At 41.3% G+C, this 23,814-nt stretch overlaps 1 protein-coding gene across 9 annotated transcripts in view; it reads right to left on the minus strand.

Moving 5' to 3' along the window:
• The window catches only part of TLE4 (TLE family member 4, transcriptional corepressor), a 144,567-nt gene that overhangs the window by 25,947 nt on the left and 94,806 nt on the right, over positions 1 to 23,814 (minus strand). For all 9 annotated transcript variants that reach the window (XM_082470951.1, XM_082470956.1, XM_082470955.1 and 6 more), the window contains one exon: positions 654 to 773. In XM_082470951.1, coding sequence (XP_082327077.1) covers positions 654 to 773 — 120 coding nt within the window. The remainder of the gene's footprint in view (positions 1 to 653; positions 774 to 23,814) is intronic.

The following is a 23,814-nucleotide window of genomic DNA, read 5'->3' on the forward strand; positions in this document are numbered from 1 at the left end:
AGCCACAATTTTTAAACTGGGAGGTTTCACATGCAATTTCAAGTTCTCAGCTTCCTTCCAGGCCTGCAGTCTTGCAGGGTACCACCAGAGGAAGCGGGGTAGAGTCGGCCTGCCTCCACACCAGTGAGTCCCATCCCACTTGCCCCCTTCACTGTGTGATCTGAAGAACCAGCCACCGAAGGAAAATGAGCTTCAACTCATGCTAGGGACACATCTAGATGTTTCTGCAAGTTATATTCCACAAAACGTGCTACATTCCTCAGCACAGGAGGCCATCTAGACATTTTAACACGTTGTCTGTGATTTCACCTTTTTCCTTAACATTTCTAGCTGGCCACAGAAAATTCGACCACCTTGAAATTTATGGAGGGAAGCAAATACATCTAATAGAAATAATATGGAACACAAGTGTTCTATCGGTTGCAGGATAAAGCACTGTTCTGCGGCTCACAGACACATGTGCACTCACTTGCAAACACAGACCTTCAGCCAGCCACTTGAGACACAGCTAGAACTGCAATAACTATTTTTCTCTCCTAGGATGTTGTTATCTTGTGTTCTAGTTTTGGTTGGTAATAGTAAGACGGTAAAAAGGCCGCTGATCAAAAAGCAAGGTAAACTGCCTCCCCCAAAGCAAAGGTGAGTGAACCTACATAACGAGCTGCGATCTCCTTTTCTTCAGTTTTCTGCTTTTTGCTATCAGAGGAGTAGTCTGTGGAGTTTCTGTGCTTCTCAGCACCTCGGAAACTGGCTGACGGGGATACCGAAGAGCTCTGGAATTAGAAAGGGAAGCGGGACTGAGAGATGACCAGCCATTCAACAATGCCATTTTTTTTAATCACTTGAGACTTGATCTCCTTTTCATTCTTTAGCACACACTCACAGAGCTGTTAAGAGGAGACAGGAGAGAGGGGAGGAGGTGAAAGGAAGATGAGAACAAAGGTATAGAGAAAAAAGAAAAGGGGAAGAAGGAGAGAACAAGACAGAAGAAGTAGAGATGGGACAGAGGGAGCAGAGGAATAAAAAGAGGAGGCAGGGAATAGGTTAAACGCAAAAGGCAGAGGGGGTTTGGTCTAAAGGAGAAGTTTATATTTTATCGAGAAAGGAAGCAGATACAAGAGAAAGAGGAGAAAGAAAAGGCAGCCCCCCGCCCAGCCCTAATTTGCCAGCTGATGAGAAGCCAGTGTTTCAAGCCTCTATAGAGAAACTGAATAAATTAGAGTCCACCTTGAGAGATAATTACTAATTCTTCAGTGAAAAAAGAGAGGTACTCCTTGGGGATTTTAGCACCCAAATATGGTGACACAAAGGTCATGCTTACAGAATTTTGCTTTAGTCCCGCAACTTAAGGGCCTGGGAGATGCAGAGTGGCAGGTAAAACAACAACAACACGACAACAACAAAACCACACCTACAAAAATGCACTTTATTATTTTTCTGACTCCTAGAGTTTCCATGATCTGCTCTTTTCTTTAACCTCTGGAAATCCAGGAACCCCATTAGGACCAGGGAATAGAAAGATGGTCCCTCCTTCTTGGAATCACAGTTGGGGGTGATCTGTTTGGGCTCAGGCCATGTCTGTCATCTCTGCTCTTCCAAAGAGCTCTCAGCTGGAGGAGTACCACACACAGAAAACAAACACCAGTGACAGAGAAATTCTCTGAAGCACAGAGAATGAGTCTGCCATCGAGGTCAGGTGGTTACTGGGCACACTGAGATGATATGACAGCTTAAAACCATAGATGAAGAAGAAAGCACTGATAAAAACTGTAACTAACTTCAAGGCTTGGCTAGTGACTCAGTCCCACACAGACCAAGGAGAAGCTCTAAAATAAAGGGGAGGTATAAGGAGAGGGAGCAGGGCTGAGTGCAGGCCTAACCTGTTGAGGGTGAACTGAAGGCCTGCAGAGCCAAGTCCCTCAGGGGGGCACCAGGGCAGCACTCCCGAGTACTAGATTAACCCAGTTGGGGTGGGAAAGGGCTGATCTTGGAGGGCAAAGGCAAGGAAACTTGGAGATATGGGAAAAAAGTTCTAGCAAGAACAAAGAATCACCACCAGAATCTTTGCCTGGCATCCAAAATCAATTCAGAAGACTGTTCAGTAAAGCTTTTCCTCATTTATAACTTTACTCATCTTACATCAAATTTACTCCTTGTACTTTTTTTTCTTTACTTTATTAGTCTGTTAGCAATAATTAAGTCTTTTTTCCACCCCTGTGTCGGTACAGCTACCAAAAGATCACCCCCTAGTGGCCAGCTGTGGTGACGGCAACTCCTCCACTAGCTCCAAAGGCAGGGGTGCAGGGTGGGAGTTTGGAGGAGGAGGAAGACTGAGAAGGATCAGTGAGTTCCCACTGATAGAGGCTGGAAAACCCTAAACCCTTCCTTCCTGTATCAGTCCCTTAAATGTAGGCACCAAGCCCTCTAACTATCCCTACTCAAACATACACTCTTATGTTTGGTGGCAGAAAAGATGGCAGGCATTATTCATTAAGGCTGAAGACAGAAGCAAAACACTAGAAGCCAAACAATTTTAAAAAGTGGATTGATTGCTTCTTGACTTTCATATATGTCCGCTGAGTTCCAATCCTCATTCCCAAGCCATAAGACTTGATTCAATGCTTCTGCTTTGCTTTCCTACCATGACCCAAGGCAATCAGGTTTTTACAACCATTACCTCTTTGAAATCATGCACACAAACACCATCTGTGAGCTACTACCTAACATACTTAATGCCAGAGCCTGTATCTAGTTTCTCCCCTCTCCAGTCTATCCTCCACATTTCTGGGATTCGTTTCCCAAACAGAGATTCTCACCCTTCCTTAAAAATGACAAATGGTGTCCCGTCGTCCATAGAAAAAAAGACCAAACTTCTGAGTATAGCTGTTTTCCAAAGCCCTTCACTCCCTGCCCCAATCCAGGGCCTGGGCCTTGTCTCAGAGCTCTGAGCTTGTTGCTCCCTGGTGCGCCATCTATTTTCATTGCATTGGCAGCCTTTTTTCCTGGCTTTCAAGAATGCCCTTTCCCTCAGTATCTTCCTTTTGAAATCCTCCCTCACCATTCTTAAGAACCAGCTCTAAACGTCACTGTTCAAAGCTCTCTCAGACACTGTCAGGCAGAATTAATCACTCTTTGTTCCCTTAACATTTTGTTCACCCAATGAGTGGAGCGCTCCCAATCAATTGATAGCTGTTTGTTTACAAGGTGCTTCCCACTCCAGGCTGTGGGTTCCTGGGGGCGGGGGCACCCACCCAGAGCAGTGAGTGGCACAGAACTGCCAAGAATTTTTTTCGAACTTAAATGACTGAACAACCCCTCGGCACTCCTCAATCTTAATCCAAAATTCATGTGATACATTCCTTTTCAGAGGGCCTCTTGGCCAAACAAATCCACAGGAAACCGTTCACTAGAGTAGGATCTGAGGTGTGGCACCCCTTGGATCTGGCAACTTGGCAGCTCTGCCCCCTTCTTCACCTTAATCCTCTACCTACTTCTACATGCCTTCACCCTACTACTGTGATATTTTACAAAAAGAAGAAAAACTGTGTGTACATGTGTTTGATTACTGATACTACACACTTAACATTATTTTCACTCTGTCAAAAAGGAAAACTGATTTTTTTTTAACATCTTTATTGGAGTATAATTGCTTTACAATGGTGTGTCAGTTTCTGCTTTATAACAAAGTGTATCAGTTATACATATACATATATCCCCATATCTCTTCCCTCTTGCGTCTCCCTCCCTCCCACCCTCCCTATCCCACCCCTCTAGGTGGTCACAAAGCACCGAGCTGATCTCCCTGTGCTATGCAGCTGCTTCCCACTAGCTATCTATTTTACATCTGGTAGTGTGTATATGTCAAGGGGGAAGGGTAAGCTGGGACGAAGTCAGGAAAACTGATTTTTAAACGATGACAAAACACTTTCTTAAAACTTAATACTGAATGGTAATGCTTATTAATTGGCACACATGTACAAAGAGCTTTTTTTTTTTTTTTTAAGCCAGCTGTTTCAGGCACTGTGGACAGTATTTTATTTGTGAATTTTACTGCAGAACAGAGTTGCATGTTGGAGTTTCCTGGTAGAATGATCAAGTAGTTAATTATCACTAGCATTTAAAGGTTAAGCTGCACAATAGGCACTGGGGCAATCAGCAATGTTCTAATAACATAATTGCTCTAGAATCAAATTGGACTTGGCACGGACTCTCATCATGAATCTTACAAGTCCACCATTCTGCCACTGGAAGGCCACTTGGATCTTTGCTAGACATGCGAGCAGGAGGAATGAAATACTGATGAAGACAAAGTCACGCTTTTACAAGAAAAGCTTATTTTTTATTTCTCTACTGTTATTTTAAAAGCTTAGCTAGGTTAGATATTTCCCTAACTTATTACATAAGAAACTTACTGGAGCTGCATTATTACTCCTTAGAAATCTACAGACTTAGAAACATCAAACATAAATCTTTCTCATTACAGTCTGATCATGTAAATATACTAGCAAATTAGTTATGAACAAAGAGTCACAATCAGAAAGCGGTGGCCGATGTGGAAAGGGCAAAATACCTTAAATGTGAATTGTTAGTAAAAACCTCTCAAAAATAAAGTGATAACCTAGAATTAAAAAACAAAAAGTTCTGTATTTGTAAAAAATAAACACATATTGGGATATTGAAAAAACAAGGTAGATGTCTAATAAAAGATAAAGAGGAGGGAAACAGAGCGAAAATAAGAAAAAAATAATATATCTTTATGAATCTTATATGGAAATCCTAATTGCTTTGATAATAAAAGATAAGCTTTAAAGTCAGTTAATTCCTAACATTATAAATCATGTTATCTCAAAATGAGAAAAATTCTAGATCCTAGTTTGAAATCCAACCTGGACTTTACTAAGGCTACTGTTTAAGTCAGATGCAAAACTGCTACTCTAACAGTAATTCATTCAGTACAGGCATTAGTTTGGGTCAGGGACACTCAGAGGGAGTTTATTTATGGCAGTGGAGGTGGGGAGGATGGAGAAGGCAGGCTTAAAGCCCTGTAAGACCCTTTACTGATGTCACACCAAAGCCCTCCAGCAATCTAAACGGGTGACCCCACCGTCCCCTTTGCTGTGACTCCTCTGCCACCTCAAGATCAAAGATGACCAGGTATGAGAACGAGCTCCATAAAGCATTCTCCCGCCCCAAAAGAGGCAGTGCTGTTACAATCAGCTAATTATAATAACAGGTAGCACAGATTTTACTAGCAGGCAAGAGCATCTCTCTGGAGTCCAGACTGCCTGGGTTAAAAATCTTCCACTTAATATCCCTGTAGCCTTGAGGATGTTGCTCAGTCTCAATCAGTCTGGAGTCTGCAGTCAACAACACCCCACCCACTCCGTCAACCAGGCTGCTCTGAGGGCTAAGTGAAAGAAGCCACATAAAGCATAAGGCACAGCCCTTGGCAAATAACTGAGCTCCAGCAATAGCAACTCAGCCCTGTGACTGTGTGCTGCACACTATTTACTTACAGAGCTAGTGTGGATCTTCTATTTTAAGCCTCACATAAGGACTATTCTAGGTGTTTGGGTAGCACTGCCCCTCAGCATAGATATGCAGATAATCCATAATAATGGTTCCAATAGGCTGCTATTACCAAAACACATCTTTCAACAATTACAATAAGGTTTTGGTTCAATACTGCAGGCAAGACTATAAATACCACCTCCACGCTGGACTTTCTAATTTGATTTCAAATGCACATCAAACTAACTCTGCTTTCCACTGGCACAGGTGCAGTGCTCCGATGTCCCTGCCCACTTACAAGATCCCAAACGGCAAGAATATGCTATAAAGGTCGAGTGGACAACCATGATCAAGAACTCTAAAACTCATTGCTCATCAGCTGCGGCCTTCAGACACCCCATCTACCTGGCACCAAAGGGTAAATCCACTTTCAAACAGATAAAGAGGATAAGGACAGGGAAGGGCACCACGAAAATCTGGCCAGGGTGACTGCAAGTCCCGGACTGTCCCCACTTCACACCTGTTGTCCAGGTCTTTTCACCCTCAAAACCAGCACACTTTAGAAGATGAATACACTGCTACTCTTAACTGTAGTTCTTTCAGTACAGGAATTAGTTTGGGTCAGGGACAATTCAGGGGGACTTTGTTTATGGCAGTTGGGGCAGGGAAGACAGAGAAGGCAGGCCCAAGAGCCCTGTAGACTCTTTTATTGATGCCATAATCAAAGTCCTCAATCATCATTTCCTCTGCAAAAGAGTGATATCTAGAAGAGAAACAGATATTGGTGACTTTCTCGAATACAGAAAGGCCAAGGTACTGCTGGAGATCAGCCAGGGACCCAGCCCACTCCTCCTTCCAAGCGGAGGGCCCTACCATCCTGAGTCACCCGGACTCAATTACAGTCATTAGTCCTCAGGGCATTTCACGGTTGTAAAACACTTTCAACAAGTTGTGAAGGAAAGGTAATATCGTGAATAAACTTCTATACAAAACTAACCATACCATGTCCCAGAGCATTTCTGATTAAGGTTTTATTGTATAGCATTACATAAAATGTTTATATTCCTGTTCACAGAGCTCTTTTTATAATAAAACATTTTAACATTTATTATCTCATTTATAAGGAAATAACCAGGAGAGATGGAGAAAATAATCCTCAATTGGGGAAAATTAAGTATAAAAATTTTAAAATGAAAATTATTTTGTCAAAATGCACACGTCTTACATACTGACTCATAACACATGCAAATTTATGTAAATTAGCTTAAAATTTATAGCATGCTGGTGGTGAAAAGCCTGAACATGGTAGGGCTCTGAGCCAGTCACTGGTTGTCAGTTTACTGCTCGTTACAGTAAGACCTTTTTTTTTAAAAAATAACCTGCTTGATTAAGGAAGTCATTAAAAACACAATCTGTATATAATCCTCACAGAACTTGCTTTTTTCAAATTAACATAAATCAAAATTCACCTTCAAAAATGACTGGGACTTTCTGAAGGCCTGCCCTTGATAAAACAGTATTTAATATAATCTCCATATAAAGTAATGAGTCTGTTCTTAATAAATGTTTCACCTTCTGTAACATTTTGTGAACAACATGTTCTTTAAAATGGTCTGTTGTCATCTTTGTCTTTCTGCTTCTCTCTGGGTAAGAAAAACTCAGTTCAAGATAAATTTCTTTTGCAGATAGTAATCAAAATTCTATCAAACCAGAGGAATGATTAAGGAGAGACGAAGTATCTACAATGGTCATGCTATGGGTACCCGAGTCAAACAGCTATGGGTTCGAGACCAGTCTGTACCATCTGCTGTGTGACCTTGGACAAGTTAATGAACCTCTCCAAGCTTCCATTTCTCCAGTGGGTGTCGAGGACAACAGGAGTACTTCCTTAGAAGGTGGCTGTGAGGATTAGAGGAGAGTGCGTGTTGTGAAGAACAGTCTGGAGCATCATGAAGAGCTTTACCTCTTTGGCTAATGTGGAAAACATGACATAATCTTAGTCCACTTATGGATACGTACTCACTAAGTACGAAATACAGAGATGAATGAAATATACCCCTTGCCCTCCGGTAGGGCTCCGTGAGTTAAATATACTTAGAATACACAAAAGTCCTACATATTTTTTTCCTTCATGCAGTAGAATCTACAGCACTTCAATATTTAGTCATTCATGTTTTGCTTCCAAGGCTTCAGTGCTATCTATTACTTGGTCAGGAAAAAAATGCCATAATAATTTATAAGGTATCAATAAAATTGATTTTAAATTAGAACATTATCTTAATGTCCTCTTGAGGTTTCTTGACTGTTATTTCCTCTTCCTGGAATAAAGCTGTTGGCTCCACCCCAGAAATTTCATTAAATACAGTGCCTTCAGCTGGCAAGCTAAGCTGCGGGAGCACGATGCTCTGACACTAAAGGTACAGGTTTGCTTCTCATGTAGGCACCTGAGCTTCCTCTCTTGACAGCCACAGTCTGCATGTGGTCCAAAGTGTGGGTCACATGAGGAACCAACTGGGGGGATGAGGGGGCCAAGTACATCCCATGACCACTGATGGAGACAGCCCAAAGCACAGGCTGAACTAACCAAGTAGCCTCACTCCTGATCATCAGAGATGACATAGTATGAACAGTCCCCCAGAAACTGTAATAAAAATTACCAAGTGCACACAAATATTGCACAGAAGTCATTTATATATCTTTTAAACTGTCTAATCACCCCAAAGTCACTTCATGCCCTTCAGTCCAATGAATATCCTCAAAGTTTGCAAGACCTAACATTCCTATGTGCATTTGTCCTCCACCCAGAATTTCCTTCCCCTCATTTCTACAGATTCTATAAATCTTATATGCAGACACTATGTAAATTATAGTCACATGCACCGGCCACCTTCTTCCGAGATTTTTTTTTCAGTATAGTACCTATAAAATATATCCTAAATCATTCATTCTCCTAATGCCTTATAATCAATGTTACTAAGTCTTACTAACAAATATAATCAATGTTACTAAGTCTTACTGACACATCAGATGTGGTACACTGAGGCTGACTGCCCTACAAACAAATGGGGGGAAAGCGGCTGGCAAAATTTTCCTTCCTGCATTTTCTGGGAAGGGTGAATTGGCTTTAGACTCATTCTTGTGCTGGGCTCTGTTCTTGAATCAAAATATCAACATACTTCTAACAGCTGCTTGGAAAGAAGCTGAAGTAGGGTAGGTGCTCAGAGAAAAAAGTGACTCAGCTTTAAGACTTGGCAAGCTGTACCTTAATGGACCAGAACCCTCATTTTAGTAACTATTAAAATTTATTGGAAAAGAAAATCTTTTCGTGTTGCTATTTTTTTTCCAGTAAACTGTTTTAATCTATTTGAAAGGCTAAACATTTTTTTTCCCAAGAGTGTTAACTCCACAGAGCCTCATATATATTCGTATGCATTATGTATGCAAGTATACTCTATACAATACCAGAGGGTAATTCAGCAGGAACAGAGAAGGAAACAAGAGTGTACCAATATAAAGGTAGGCTTCCTAACAGTTTTAAGGTCGCTAATCAGAAATGCAAACTCTAGGTCTTCTTCATACCACCTCAAAAGGGCAAAACAGTTCTCAGTGTTCACTTAGCCAATTTGGTTACTGTCATTCATTAAAATATCAAAGTGAACTGTATTCCAGAACAGAACTGACAAACTGAAATATTAACGTGAGCCATATATGTATTTAAATTTTTTCTAGTAGCCAGACTTTTACAAAATTTAAAAGAAACAGGTAAGGTGAATTTTAATTGTATATTAATTTAACCCAATGTATCAAAAAGTATCGTGTCAACGTATAATCAATATCAAAATTATTAATGAAACATTTTATTTTTTTTCATTTTTATTTTTTTTAAGTACTGAGTCTTTAAAATCTGGTTTGCATTTTACACTTACAGCACATCTCAATTTGGACTGGCTACATTTCTGGTGCTCAGTAACCACATGTGGTGTCTGGCTACCATATTAGATGACACAGGTCTAAAATTTCTTGAAGTCACAGTAGGAATCAACAGGAATTAACACAAGCATCTGACACTTTACAGACACTGTCTACCCTCTCTAATCCAGTGGAAAGTCTCTTTCTCAGAGCGCTGGACACCCCCTACTCTTTCACCCCTCAGTGCAGGCTTCTGCCAAGAACGCCCTTCCCTGGCCTCTGAGCAGCTAGCATCTTTTCACCTTTTATTCCTCAGCTGCTGAAATGCCACCTTCTCAGAAAGATCTTGTCGGTGATGCTATCCAAGGTGATCCCTCCCGGAAATCCCTACCACAGTCCCTTGTTTACTTCCTTCCTAGCATTTCTATCATGGCATTTCTATTTTGATTATTTGCTAGTCTCTTCTACTTGACTAGAAATTCTACGAAGACTTGGTCTGCTGCCTCAATTAAGGGCTGCTGTACAAATGAATGAATACAAAACTTGATCTGCTCATGTATCGATACTCATGTATACGTCTTACTCGTTCCCATAACATTTTTACTATCTAGAGAGTAGAGATTATACACTCCTAAAGGCCGTGTGCCCTTGGGCTAAGTATTTCTTTGTGTTCTCAGCCCTCCATATGACGCCCGCCATGGTCAGAAGAACAGCTGGAGTTGGGGGTGGGAGGCCTGGTGCAAGCACATGCAGCAGGCACATCCAAAGGAAGGAGGGAGGGGGGCAGCCCTCGAAAGTGGTAATTTGGGAAGTGATGTAGTGACAAGACAATTTTCAGGACAATGTTAAAAAGACAGCAAGAGGAAGCAGAGTAAAAAATACAATGGAAACAAAAGTCACAATGGTGCCAGGCAGAGAATATGGTCAAAGGCGGTGCCTTTTCCCTGTTTGCTCCCCAACCAATCAAGGGCACAGGCCCCCTCCCCCAAGGTCAGCACCAGGCTTGACCTCTGGGTGGGCAAGCAAGAAATACTTGTTGTTGTAAATGTATCAAGGCCGCCAATTTTTCTTATTCTAAAAGAGATACATCTTCAGCATAAGGGAGACATTTTTCAACTGGCTCCCCTCTTCCTCGGCTCTCATCATGTACTCAGCAGCTGTCTGCAGCCAGGGAGAAACAAATCTTACTCAAGTCTGACCACCGAAAAGGCAGGACCTAAATGAACCCTGCCTCACAGACCCACCAGTGAAGAATGCAGGCGTCAGCAGTTCTTTCTGAGGCCACTCATTCAGAGAACAGTGATCCCTGGGGATCTCCTTGAAATGTTTATCTCCCAAGGAGGTTATGTGGTCAAGGAAAAAAATCCTTAACACTCCCATTTCTTTTTTTTTTTTCCGGAGAGGAAGTCACCACACACAGGTGATGAAAGAAAAAGCCAAATACAGGGCAGACAGATAGCATACTTGTTTTTTTAAAAAAGAGCTTTACATTGGTTGATTTCTAAGTCAAAGATGACTATCTCGAGTTTTATGTAAATTTTTAGTACGTAAAGCAACATAAAGCATATTAATATCAGTCAGTTTAAGAAAGTGACTTCAGTATACTGAGGACTAAAAATAAATGAGACACAGATACTCAGAGACACAATTTCAAATCTGTCCAAAGAAGTGATTTCAAGCAGCAGCTTTTATTTGACAACTAGGTCTAAAGATGCAAGGGTTGATCAAATATGTAAAATACTGGAAGAACAAGCAGGAGCTAAGCTGCGACTACTCTAGGCTAAACAGGAAAACAGTATTCCACTAACTGGGGCTGAGATGTTGAAAGGGGGTTCAGGTCACAGTCTAATCCCACCCTGTCCCCCATCTCAAATGATCGGAGGTCAGAGAGCTAAATTATAAGGGAACTACAGAGAAGGTCTCAGAGCTCTGCTTGCCACCCCTGACAGCTGTGAGTGCTGCAGTGCGCTCCTGCTGACCTTTCTTCCCTCCTGCCCTTCTCCTCCCCGACCACCCAGCCCTGCCCCACCAGCAGTATCTCTATCAATACTGTCTTCCCCGACGCACTACGGGCTAAGGAGGTTGTTGACCCTTATTCTAACATGTCCTTTTAGGTTAATTACTTTTGTATACTCGGTGTACCCAGTGACATTTAATCACTACAGCGCTACTTGGGTAAACAGAACTGAATGGAGCCAACTGCAATTTGGCATCGAGCTAAATGGTGCGGTAATAGCAGCATGCTGAACACCGGAAGAAAATATTCTCCCTCATCACCCTGAGAAATGAGGGGGATACCATGCCATCAATCACTATTGTATTAAAAAGGAAGAACCCTAGAGCTCAGTAGTATGCTTCTGCTATTTAATACTAGATATGGCTTGAAAGAATCCTGCACTTTGCAATGTAAGGACAGTAAAGTTTTTGCTGAATGAATGAATGAAGATCAAAATAACTCAAAGTATAGGTACGACTTCTGTGGTATGAGTGTCTCCCCTCTGACAGCCTCTCTCTTCACATGGGTACGCACACAAGCACACAAAGTCCATCTCAGGACAGCCCTCTGCTAACAGCCAGCACTCTATCCTCCTGCTAGTCTTTTGGTTTGTAAGCATCCAGGGCACAGGAATCTAGATGCAGAAGCTCCCACAATCTAGTGTGTACAAGAAAGCATCCAGGAGCAGGGGATTAATCAAAGGGTCACGGCACAGACCTCTGAGCCACTGAGAAGCTTTGCTCAAACACACAGCCATGAGCCTCCTTCCAGCGGGAAGGGAGAGTGGGGCAGAGCCAGACAGACCCCACCGGAAGCAGAAGTGCTTTCAACACCAGCTGGTGGAATGAGGCTTTACTCCTCTGTCAGAAGGGCTAACAAAGACTTCGCAAGCAGGGCGTGATGTTGCGACTCCGTCGCAATCCTATGACTTGAGCTGATTGGCTACTCTGTGTTGGCTGTTCTAGACACTGGGGACACAAGGGGAATAAGGCACCGTTTTGCAGCGCAGTGGAGTCTGCAGGGAAGGGGTGGGGGGATGAAATAATCACAGGCTGCAGGGTGAGAGTGCTCTGGTTTCAAGTCTCAGCTCCAACACACACATATCCAGCACATATGTGATTCCAGCACTTTAACCCCTCCAGGCCTCAATTTTCATGCCTGTAAAACGGAGACAAGGATATCTGTCCCACAGGATTGTAATAGAGATTAGATGAGCTAACTAGGAGAAGTGGCAGGTATACACTGCCCTTTCTTTCACGCTTATTTCTGGAATCTGCCCTAGAGGGCGAAGGCCAAGCCCTTATCAGCAACCCAATCCGGGCAAGTCTCCTCTTGCCTTCCTTTCAAAGAGGGTCATGGGCAGTTAGTTTCTCAAGCCTCAGATTCTGAGGAAAAGCCACCCTATTTGTCCGGATTCAAACATTTCAGACAGCCTGTTCTCCAGTCTGGGCACCTACCTGCCCCCTTGGCTTGGTGCCCTCTTCAGACGTTCTCCTCTTTTTCCTTATTTGTAGAATTCATGCCAAAGGTGTCAGCGTGGCCTTGAGTCAGGGTACCAGAGTGAAGACTAGACTTGCACACCAACTTCACTGGAGCGTCACAAATGACTCTACAGTGAGTGAGGTGTGAGGACTAACGGGGTGGTGGGAACACAGCACAAACCCCCTGGTTAGTAACAGAATACCATCAGCTACTGACTCGAGAACCAACTCGGTGCCAGGCACCCTGCTGGGCCCCGCGGCAGTGACTTGGATCACAACAGAAAGTGAGGATGAGGACCCTGTCCTCAGAGAGCACTCTTTCCAAGTAAGGGACATAAAATAAAGTAAATTAAGTTATTATTAAGAAATTGATAAATCAGTAATATAGTAAGTGCAAATGGCAACATGCTACAAAGGAGATAAACCGGACGCTGAGACTAATGACAGGTGCTCAGGGACGGCCTCTTCAAAGAGAGGACACGCAGGCCGACGTGGGAACTGGAGCCCACCACGTGAACAGCCAGGAGAACACTGCTGCAGACAAGGAGAAGAGCACGTGCACAGGCCCCGAAAAGGAACAGAAGGGCTGGGCGTCTGCTGGGGAAGGAGCGCGTGAAGGGGCCGTGTTGTCTTTCAAAATCACAGTTTGGAGTTGAGAGAGAGAAAAACCACGACCACGACCATGTCACTAGATGAACCTAGATGCTCTACACATCTCTGAACACCTGAACGTGGTGTTCCCACACACGGCTCTACAATGCTGACAAAGTGATGTATTTTGAGTGCCGTAATTAAAACAGTAATCTCAATAAAGTGTGCATTATGAGATAATTGGCCATGCTCAGGTATTAAGCAAACTGTGGTAAAAGCCAAGGATACTCATCACTGAGGTCAATTACAACAATTGCTTATCTGAATTACATTATTGCTACTGTAAACCCCGCTTCATTTTTAAAAAACAATAAAAACTGATATAGCACACACTACAGGGAAATGACCTGAGAAGGGGTTCTTATTGCTCCTGTTGTTTGACTGCTGCAATGTCGCTCGGTCAATCGAGAATTCACATCATCAGCTTCTCAGCGCCTCCACTTACACCCTATCCCTTTAAAACAGGTATGCGTCCTCAGCTTTGCAGTCGTAGCTCATTAAGGAAATATGCCTGTCAGACATTGGAGAAGTGGCTCAGAAGGGCAACATGTGGTTAACATATAGGAAAACGGAGTGGCTCTAAATCAATAACAAAATTAGAGAGTACAAGAGAAAACCAAGTACCCATTTCTCTGTGAGTTGCATTTTCCCTCATCAACAGATTAGAGAAGTCTTCACTGCCTTTTGCAGAAACTGAGTCTCTCAGTTCTGCCGGTTTATAGCTTGTGGGAAGAGATTTCACCCTCCACATGCCGCCGTCAGCTTGTCTAGATTAGTACTTGGGCTCAAGTAACCAGTAACCAACCATCAACCAGAAAAGAGTCAGGAAAAGCTTTGAAGACCAGAGGAGGGAAAACAGAATTTCTGACCTTCCTTCAGTTAGTTGAAATGTGTTTGACAATTGAAGAGTATAAAACTTCTTTTTCGAGCTGTGATTAAACATCAACACTTTGAAGTTTTATACAGTATTCTTCCCCAGTAATTAACTGCACTAATGAAGTTAATCAGTAGGGAAGAATGCCGTATAAAACATCAAAGTCTCGATGTTTAGTGTCACCATCAGTTCAACTAAACAGTAATAAAGAAATCATTTCTTAAAGCACATTTATGCATGCTCAGCACTTCTATTTACAAGCTCAAATTGTATGATAGGAACATTTTTCAAAATATCCAAAGATGTTTATCCACAATGCAATCCAACTGCACTGACAGCAGCAACATACCATTTAATGTAGTGTAATTAAGTGGCCAAGAACGCCACATAAAGCACAGGAACTGAGACATTTAATCACAGTTATGAGGATGGTTATAAATCTACCATTACCGTGAGAGGAAGGAATGGGGGAAACCCAAGGCAAACAGCCACAAAAAGAACTATGTAACCTGAAGGCTAATGCTAATTATGCATTAGATAGTGGGTTTATCTTCAGTCTGAAAAAAAAAAAAAAAAAAGGGCCAAGCTATAAACAAGAACTGCAGACATCAGGCCCTTTCAGGCACTACCAGACAGCACCGAGTGTGTCCCTTGCCCTTTCCATCGGAACACAGTGTGCAGGGGTGGTAAGAATACTGGGAGGCAAGATCAGCGGTGGCCTTTTTGATGTGAGCTCATAGGTACAAACAGGCTCTCCTGAACGAGGCAGGAAAGCTCCCATCTTGAGCTGGGAGGGACCTGAGAAGTCAGCTAGTCCCCTGTTACTCAAGGTATGGGTCCACTGTCCAGCAGCAGTGAGATCTCCTGAGAGCTTGTGAGAAATGCAGCATCTCAGGCCCACCCCATACCTACTGAATCAGAACCTGCATTGTAACCAACATCTGTGCTTTTTATGCTCGTTACAAGTTTTGAGAAGCACCTGTCTACTTCAACCATCTCACTTATACAGGAAGAAACCTGAATCCTGAGGGCTGAAGTAACTCGGGCAAGCTAATACAGGGCAGATGATACTAGAAGATGATCTTCTGATTTTAATAAGAGGCACAGGAAATGATGCCTGCATACTGTGAAAACAAAACAAACCTGTATACAGGGCAGCAAGGCATCATCAATAAAAGAGGACACAAAAGGGGTCAAGGGAATGACAAAGGGGCTTGCTTCATTAGGTCTGACAGATCTGGATGGCTTTAAAACCTATATGACTTAGGCCAAGAATTCCATCAAACACGTATGAAGTGAAAACTTAAATTCTGTAAATAGGAAAGATGAAAAGGACATTAAAACGTGTAAAAACAAAACAAAACCCACAACCCAGAGAAGAAAAAGCTCTGAGGTCTCCACTTTATTTTTTTGAAGGGCGATGGAAAACGAGAGAAAATGTGGCATCTATGGGGACACATGTGACTGCAGAGGATGTGGACTGCACAAGTCCAGGGAGTATAAATTGCACTTCTGCACAACCATGCGTGGCCAGACTAACCCAAGCCCACAAGGAAGTGAGAAGCATGGGCAGGCTTGTTGGATCACATAAGGTTGGATCCAAAGGTCAATTAGGATTCCAGAGGACGAAAAAAGGGGAACAAGAATGTAGGCTACATAAAAGCCACTGAAGCAATTTCATCAGAACTGTTAATCGTGTAACAAATGTCTCAAATGAAATATGAGCCCTGGGAGGGCAGACATTTTTATCCTGTTCACCACTATATTCCCAGAGCCTAAGTACTGTGCCTGTACTGGGCTAGCCACTGAATAACAAAATTTTAAAAACATTTAACAGATAAGTTTTGTGGCTTATTATATGTAGATTGGCACTGTATTTAGCATCATACAGCAATTACTAATGACACTGATGATGAAACAGAACTGACATAAATTTAACTCTTGGGAGCTACATTAGTTACCTAGGGCTGCCAAACAAATTCCCACAAACCAGGTGGCTTAAACAACGGAAACTTATTCTCTCACAGGTCTGGAGGCTGAAGTCTGAGATCAAGGTGTTGGCAGGGCCATGCTCCCTTTGAAGGCTCTAGGGAAGAATCCTTCCTTGCCTCTCCAGCTTCTGGTGGTTGCTGGCAATCCTTGGTATTGCTTGGTTTGTGGCAGCACAGCTCCAATCTCTGCTTCTGTCTTTACATGGCCTCTCTCTCTCTCAGTTTATGTACTTCCCTGGCCCCAATAATGATGACAACATCACTGAAGTGTCTCAGGAACTATTTCTTCTAGATGACCTTCCCACCACATCCATGTGGCTTCAGTGTTAAGGCAGAGGCACTGGCTTTTTTAAAGCTAGGATCTCCATACAAAAGTTCCCCCAACTCCCTTCTCATTTCTTTCAGAGTCCTGCCTCATCCCCACCTTTGGAAGTACTAAGGAATTCAACCTGTAGCACTTCTCCAGAGGAGTAATATTTATGATGCAAAATGATGAACCTGACCCTCCAAAACATTCTCTGACTCAAGACCTTGAATGAGTGCGGGCAGCAGCAGACAAGATGTGACAGACCCACAAAAACACACCTTATGCAGTGGATGGCCCCTTGAGACACAGGGCTACTGGGATGGGGATGAACTAAGAATACATGTACTTTTTCTTTAAAAAAAAAAATAAAAAAAGGTTTTTAAAAGGTTAGTGATATGCCTAAAAGATGTGACTGATACATACATTTCCTTAACTGTACATATCTGAACTCAATAAGTCTCCACCATGATGTTACTTCCAACTTGAAAATACCTTTTCGATAAGTAATAAGCAAACTCAAGACATTTTTAATTCAAGCCAAAGTAGCTAAAAAGCAGAAATCACAGTCTCTTACATCCTAATATTCTGCCAAGTAGTTAAGCGTGATAACTGACATTCAGACATATGACCTTCTGTTCAATTCAAATGAGTTATCTTTAGATATTCTGTGACGACTCTTCTTTTGATTTAAGTACCTCGTAATACAATCCATCCTTCGCTTTGCTGTTGTTTAGGAAAGGCTTGAATAATCACCCTACAACAGTGTTCTGGCAAACACTCTTAAGTTATGTAATTCACCAGGTTCAAGTCTGCTGGTACAATCACATTCAAAGAAGATGGTTATAATACATTATCGTCCAGCTATACAATCCAAGTTGAATTTTCCTTGGCTGAATTCCTAACATTTTAATGCTGAAATTGATCTGTTTTAAAAACATCATGTGAAGGGTTTTTAAATACCATACATGCCCAAGCTCTTTATTTTAAATGCTTTAGAAATGAGCTTGCATAAACAGAAAAAAAAAAATCTGCTCTTTAATCTAGCATTAACCATATTTTAAAGAACAACAGGCATGTTTTCAAACAAACTACTGCAGTATACAAATTACCCAGCAGAGATGAGGATAGCAATGCTTCTTATGTGGGTTTCGAGCCTAGAGAAAGCTGACATTTCATCAAAGTTGTCTTGGAAACAATATTCTTTGTATTATTTAAAACACAAGAGGTGCATATTTGCACGTGGGCTACTCCTTGCAAAACAGGCAGATCGTAAGGCTGCTATGGTTCTGGTACAGTGATGGGGAATGGGAGTGTGTAAGCGCTGAAATTATGCAAGGTGTTTTCAAGAACAGAGGACCACCAGCACTCACATGCCAGGTTACAATCTGGTTCCCACTTGGGCTGATTTTCCTTTACCTCTAAGACCATTGTGTAGACTGACTACAATAGTGGCCACAATTTTCACATGTCCCTGTAGCCACATTTGGTCATGTGACTTGCTTTGGCCAACAGTACAGTAGCAAACTCGATGCAAACAGAGGCTCTCTTGGACTCTGCTGCTGCCAAAAGAACAAGCCTTAGCCTGTCGGAGGGGTGGGTACAAGAGATAACGTAGGGAAGAGCCAGATCGCCTGAGCTGAAGACATTCTAGACTACTCAGCCGACTGTAGACACATGAGCAAATTCAGCCAAGATCAGCCAAGCCCAGCTCAGGTAGGAGAACTCTCCCCAGCCCTGCAGCCAACACAAAGACTAATGAGATATAACAAATAGTTTTCACTTTATACCACTAAGTTTTGGAAGGTCTATTACACAGCAATTGCTAACTGATATAATCATTTAACTGAGTATATGTACTATAGGAAAATATGTCCCTTCCCCTTCTTAAGCTACCCATATTAGGAATACATGAAAATAATGTAAATTAAAAAGCAAACTCATTCCTTTCTGGTTCTCATCCTGATGACTTCTAATGCTTAAGAAATGAGTCGACATGTATAAACAGTAAACTATCATAAACTTGTTACTGCTTCACCAGCCCCACTAACATATTAAAAGCACTCTATAATTTTCAAATCATTTCTACTTATATCATCATATCTGCCCTCCCCCAAACTTTGTTAGGATAGTATTAACACCACCATGTTAGCGATGAGAAAATAGAACTCGAGCGAGGTAAGTGACTACTTAAGGTCACACCGCTATAGAGAAATAAAGCTGGTATTAGAATACAGGACTTCTGACTCGACACCTCAAATGATTTTCACTAGTACTCTGACCCAAAATAAGGAGGATATGACAAGGTCAGTGAGATTACTCACACTTTATCAATTCATGGAGTAAAAAGGCAAGATATAAAAAACTGTATATTGATGTAACTGAAATAATTTAGAATAAAATAGAATGGCTCGCAGTTGGAATCCTAAGTTACACTGATATTCCAGTATTACATAATTTAGATATGGTTATTTTTACAATATCATATCTTTAAAAAGCAATAAATATTTTCCCAAGTCTATATTTTTGAAATCATTCTCGGTATTCAAATTATGTACACAATTTTGTGAATCAAAGGAATTTTGAAGATAAAAGGACCAGAGAAATGATACCTTCATGAAATTAGTCAGGACAGGCATCATGGAAGCTCTGTAATTGGTTCTCTCCACATGTGAGTATTAAAACAACTCTCAACTTCATGTTTATTTATGCTTAGCTTAATTCTACATCTCATCTTCATCTAAATTTCCTCCTGAGGAGATTTTAAAAGGGGGATAAAAACCATCTTTAAAGGTTATCATTTCATGAACAAAAGTACCATGTCAGACCTAGAAGAACGACCATAGAGTCAGTAGATGCTTGAAGGGAGAATAGGGAAGAGAAGGAAAGAATTCTTCCTAAAGATAGGGAAAAGTAAATTGGGAGTTAAACTAATGGCCTATATCAAAGGTTAGTCAACTTTTTCTGGAAAGGGCTTGACAGCAATCGATTTATTAGGCTTTGCAGGCCACATAAGGTGTCTACTGCATATTCTTTGTTTACAACGCTTTAAAATGTAAATACCAGTCTTAGCTCACAGGCCCCCCCCCACACACACACACCCCAGGAAATGGATTTGGCCTGTGGCGAAAGCTTGCCCACCCCTTCAGGTCTGGTCTATATAACTGCAAGAGAATGTGCTGTATTCCCATACTTTTTAAAATCTAAAGACTATCACCACAACAATCACATCAACTTTGCGGCATTCTCTCCTCAGGGTGCACTCAACAGGAGCAGGAGAGGAGAGAGGAGAGAGGAGGGTCTGCGTGGTGGGATCTGCAGCTCCACCTGCGAGGCAGTGCACCACTCTCAGAAGCTGGAGCGTTTTAACTGTCATGATTTTAAGTGCAAGAGAAAGGTCATAAGTTGTCATCTGATAAATTCAGTTATCAGTCGGCTCAGTTTCACGACTTAACTTGCGCCTAGGACACTGGACAAGAAATTGCTAGCTGACTGATTTGGCGGAGAATGGGCTAAAGTTGTCCGAACATTCTTCTCTCCCTTCCCTGATTTATTCTAGAGTGTAACAAATGACTACTGTAACAGAGGCACCCTGACAGGAATACAGGAATGTTCAAAGCTGAAAAGGACAAGGTCTTTGCCCTCAAAGCATTCTGTCCATGAAAAAGTCAGAGATAAGATAAGTACACAAGTTCCAAGGCTGCGCTTAGAGACTGCACGTCAGAAGATTCTTAGGGGCCAGATGTGCTTTGGAATTTAGTATTTTGGGAATTTGAGAAAGGCAGTAAGATACATTTACTGTAGCAGGGTCTGGGATAACACCCCCATAATCAAACATTAGTATTTCCATAGTCAATTCTGTTGTTACCAAATGAGATACCAAAAAACAAACAAACAAAAAAAACACCCCCAAAAGAAAAACTCACTTTATTTCCATAAATTTTTGGATTTCAGAGTAGTGGACAGGGGAATGTGGGCCTGCCTAATCTTACAAGAGTCTGAAAGTTCATTATACCTTTCGCTCTTGTTTAAAATAAAGTTTTAACTTAAGAAAAACCACAGAATATGATGATTCCCCATCCAAACTAAGCAACTGCCAACTTCTGCTGCACTAGGATGGCCTCCTGTACAGCACCAGGTCTTTACAACAACAGGTTACCTGAGATGCAGGTGGGGTGAGTTCAAGCTAACCAAGATTTGACACTTAGTAACATTTTCTTATACCACCCAAAAGTCATATAAAAATCAAATTTTAAAAATACATAAAATAATCCCTAGTAGGCAGTTAATGAATCCTTGGAAAGTATGTAGCATGACTTTCTTAATAAATTATCCATCAAATCACTAAATACCTGTGGCTATGTGGCTAGAAAAGGCAATATGCTTTTAGAAGGGCCACCTTAACATGGACATTACATCTTCAATTCCCAAGAGAACATGCTCCAACACCTGATAATATGAAAGCTAGAGATCTTCTTGTATATGTCCTATCACTTGGAGGAAAGAGTCTGTGCCCAATTGACCTTTGCTTCTGCTACAGCACGCTGTATGAAGCAAGCACTTTATCTAACAAATACCTAAAAATCTAACAAATATACAAAAGCTATTTTCATTTGTACATCTCAACATGAAAAACAATAAAATGTTTATCCGATTGGCAGATGGAGAGTTCCTTTCACCACAGTGGATAAAGTGTACTTAAAGACTCATTCTAACTCATCAATACATAATTTTCCCCAGATTAAATCTGAATTTTTACATGTAGACACAAGCTTGGAGAGCTCCTGGTCCAACTACTTTGATGTTAATACTAAGTAAAAAAGCAGGTGAGGGACTTGTCCGAGGTCCTGCAGCTAGTAAGAGGAGAAGCTAGGATTAGAACAAGGTCTGCAGATGGTTTCCAATTCAAGTTTGTAATGGAATTCTGCTGATAAATAAGTATGTTTACCCAAGACAATGTATACAGATTAAAGCCTACATATTATTTTTGGCTTTACTATATTAGGCGCACAGAGTCAGGATTATAAGGAAACAAAGGTTCTAATCATCAAAGAGCCAGGTACACACACATAAGTCGATGAAAGTGATCATCCCTGGACCCAAGCGTCCTGGATCCTTGGTAAGGCTGTGCATGATTTCTTCTCTGCCTCATTTTTCATGTGTCTCAGAATATAGTTCACATATTTCCTACTAATTTCTATAACAGACACAGGGACTGTATACAGTATAAAACAGTTCTCTAACTTGTATAACAATTGCATCCTCACTACTCGCTTTGCTCACAAGTTACTGATTCGATACTCACGTTTATACACAAATAGGAATTCAAAAGAGAAGTTTTACTAAGAGCACCCAGTTAGGTTAGTCTTTCAGTAATCTTCCCTCTGAAGTTTCTGAGTTTGTTAAATGTAAAGAACCTCTTACATTGCCCACTTCTGATTCTACAGGCAAAAGACCATCCACAATTGCACTACAACTATACAGGTGTGAAATTAATGGCAAGCCTACAAAACTCAGAAGCAGGATAATTACAAGGATGCCTCATCTGTAAACTTCTGGGATAGTACAGGCTCCACGTAAATTTGTTTCCAGAAAAGAAAATAAAAAGTTAAATCTATCACTAGTTACATATAAATTCAAAATACAGAAGGGTCTTACAAAAAGCCTAATGAAGATATAACTATACGACAGGTTATCAGGACCTGTGATTAGCAATTGAAAAAGTTCCCACCATGTCATCTTGTCCCATGCTGTTATCACAGTCCAGTACTTACAGGTAATTAAAATGAACATCTTGAAGGAAAAGCAAAGGACACCCTAAAATGAGGAAAGGCATGGAAATAACATGGACCCAATGCTGGCCCACAACATGTGCTCCAGATGCTCTAGTGGTCTAACTACTACTATTATTTCCACTGTGGTTATTTTTCAAAAGATGCAACAAACTTAATTCTAGGCACTACAGCTGTAGCATGCAAGCAGTGTTTTGAATTAGCCAGAATACCATTTTGAATACAAGATACCAGCGTTTACTGAGAATTGACTAGAAGCCAAGCACTCTGCAAGGCAGTTTACACACACTGTCTCATATAATCTTGTAATAACCCAATGATATGGATAATATTATTACTGTTGTTATTATTATTATGAAGAATCTAATTGGGAGAAAGTGAGTTAAACTTGCTAGTCTAAGAAAGACTCTTGATTTGAACCTAGATCTATCCAATTTCAAACCCACTCTCCTTCCATTATACCATCGTTTGACTCATGGCTGAAACCATCATTGTCACATGGATTTAGGGTGGGAAATGTACCTTCAAACATAGGAAGTAAATTAAAACACTGAACAAGTCTTTGATCTTCAAGTATGAGGCAGCTCCAACGTTTCATTTAGAATACCTGAAGGTATAGGAGAATAACACCTAGCTCCAATAACACACTGAGGCTTCTGCACACTAAAGTACTGCTACTAAATATTAAATAAACAAAATACTTCATAGGGCATATCATACAGTACACCATAATCTCTAGGTCCAGAAGAACCTGAGTGGTCACGCAATCTGATGAGAAACCTGAGGTGGAGAGAGAATAGAGGGCATGTCCAAGGTCAGATGATGGTGCCAGATCTCCTGAATCTGGTGCTCTTTCTACTGTACCCCTAGTTGGCTTTTCCCCCCTCCTTCTATATATTTTAATTTAAAAAATAATAAAAAACACTCAATGAGTTAGACTACTGACCCAAAATAGTTTCTGTGGTAACAAAAGCAATAATTTATTTACTTTTTTTGTTGTGTCCTTTGCTAGAAAGACCTTGGGGAGCAAAAACAGTGAAGAGTCCCATTGACTAGACTATCTAAGACAAACATCAGTGGCAATTAACAGACTATCAAATATGACAGTAGAATAAAATGAGCATAAAACAGTGTTCCCTTCCTGCCAGTCTACCAGGGCAATCTAGGCTTAAGCATCTTGCATGATGCCTGTGATCCAATCAGATCAAAGTGGCTGGTGTAGGAGTCTAAGATACCATCTCTCTCACCTCACTTTAGCTCTCTAATGTAAAGCTGAGAATTGTGTTTAAAAGAGAAGCAAATGAC

Source organism: Balaenoptera physalus (genome assembly GCF_965194825.1).
Source record: "Balaenoptera physalus genome assembly, chromosome: 7".
NCBI lineage: Eukaryota > Metazoa > Chordata > Mammalia > Artiodactyla > Balaenopteridae > Balaenoptera > Balaenoptera physalus.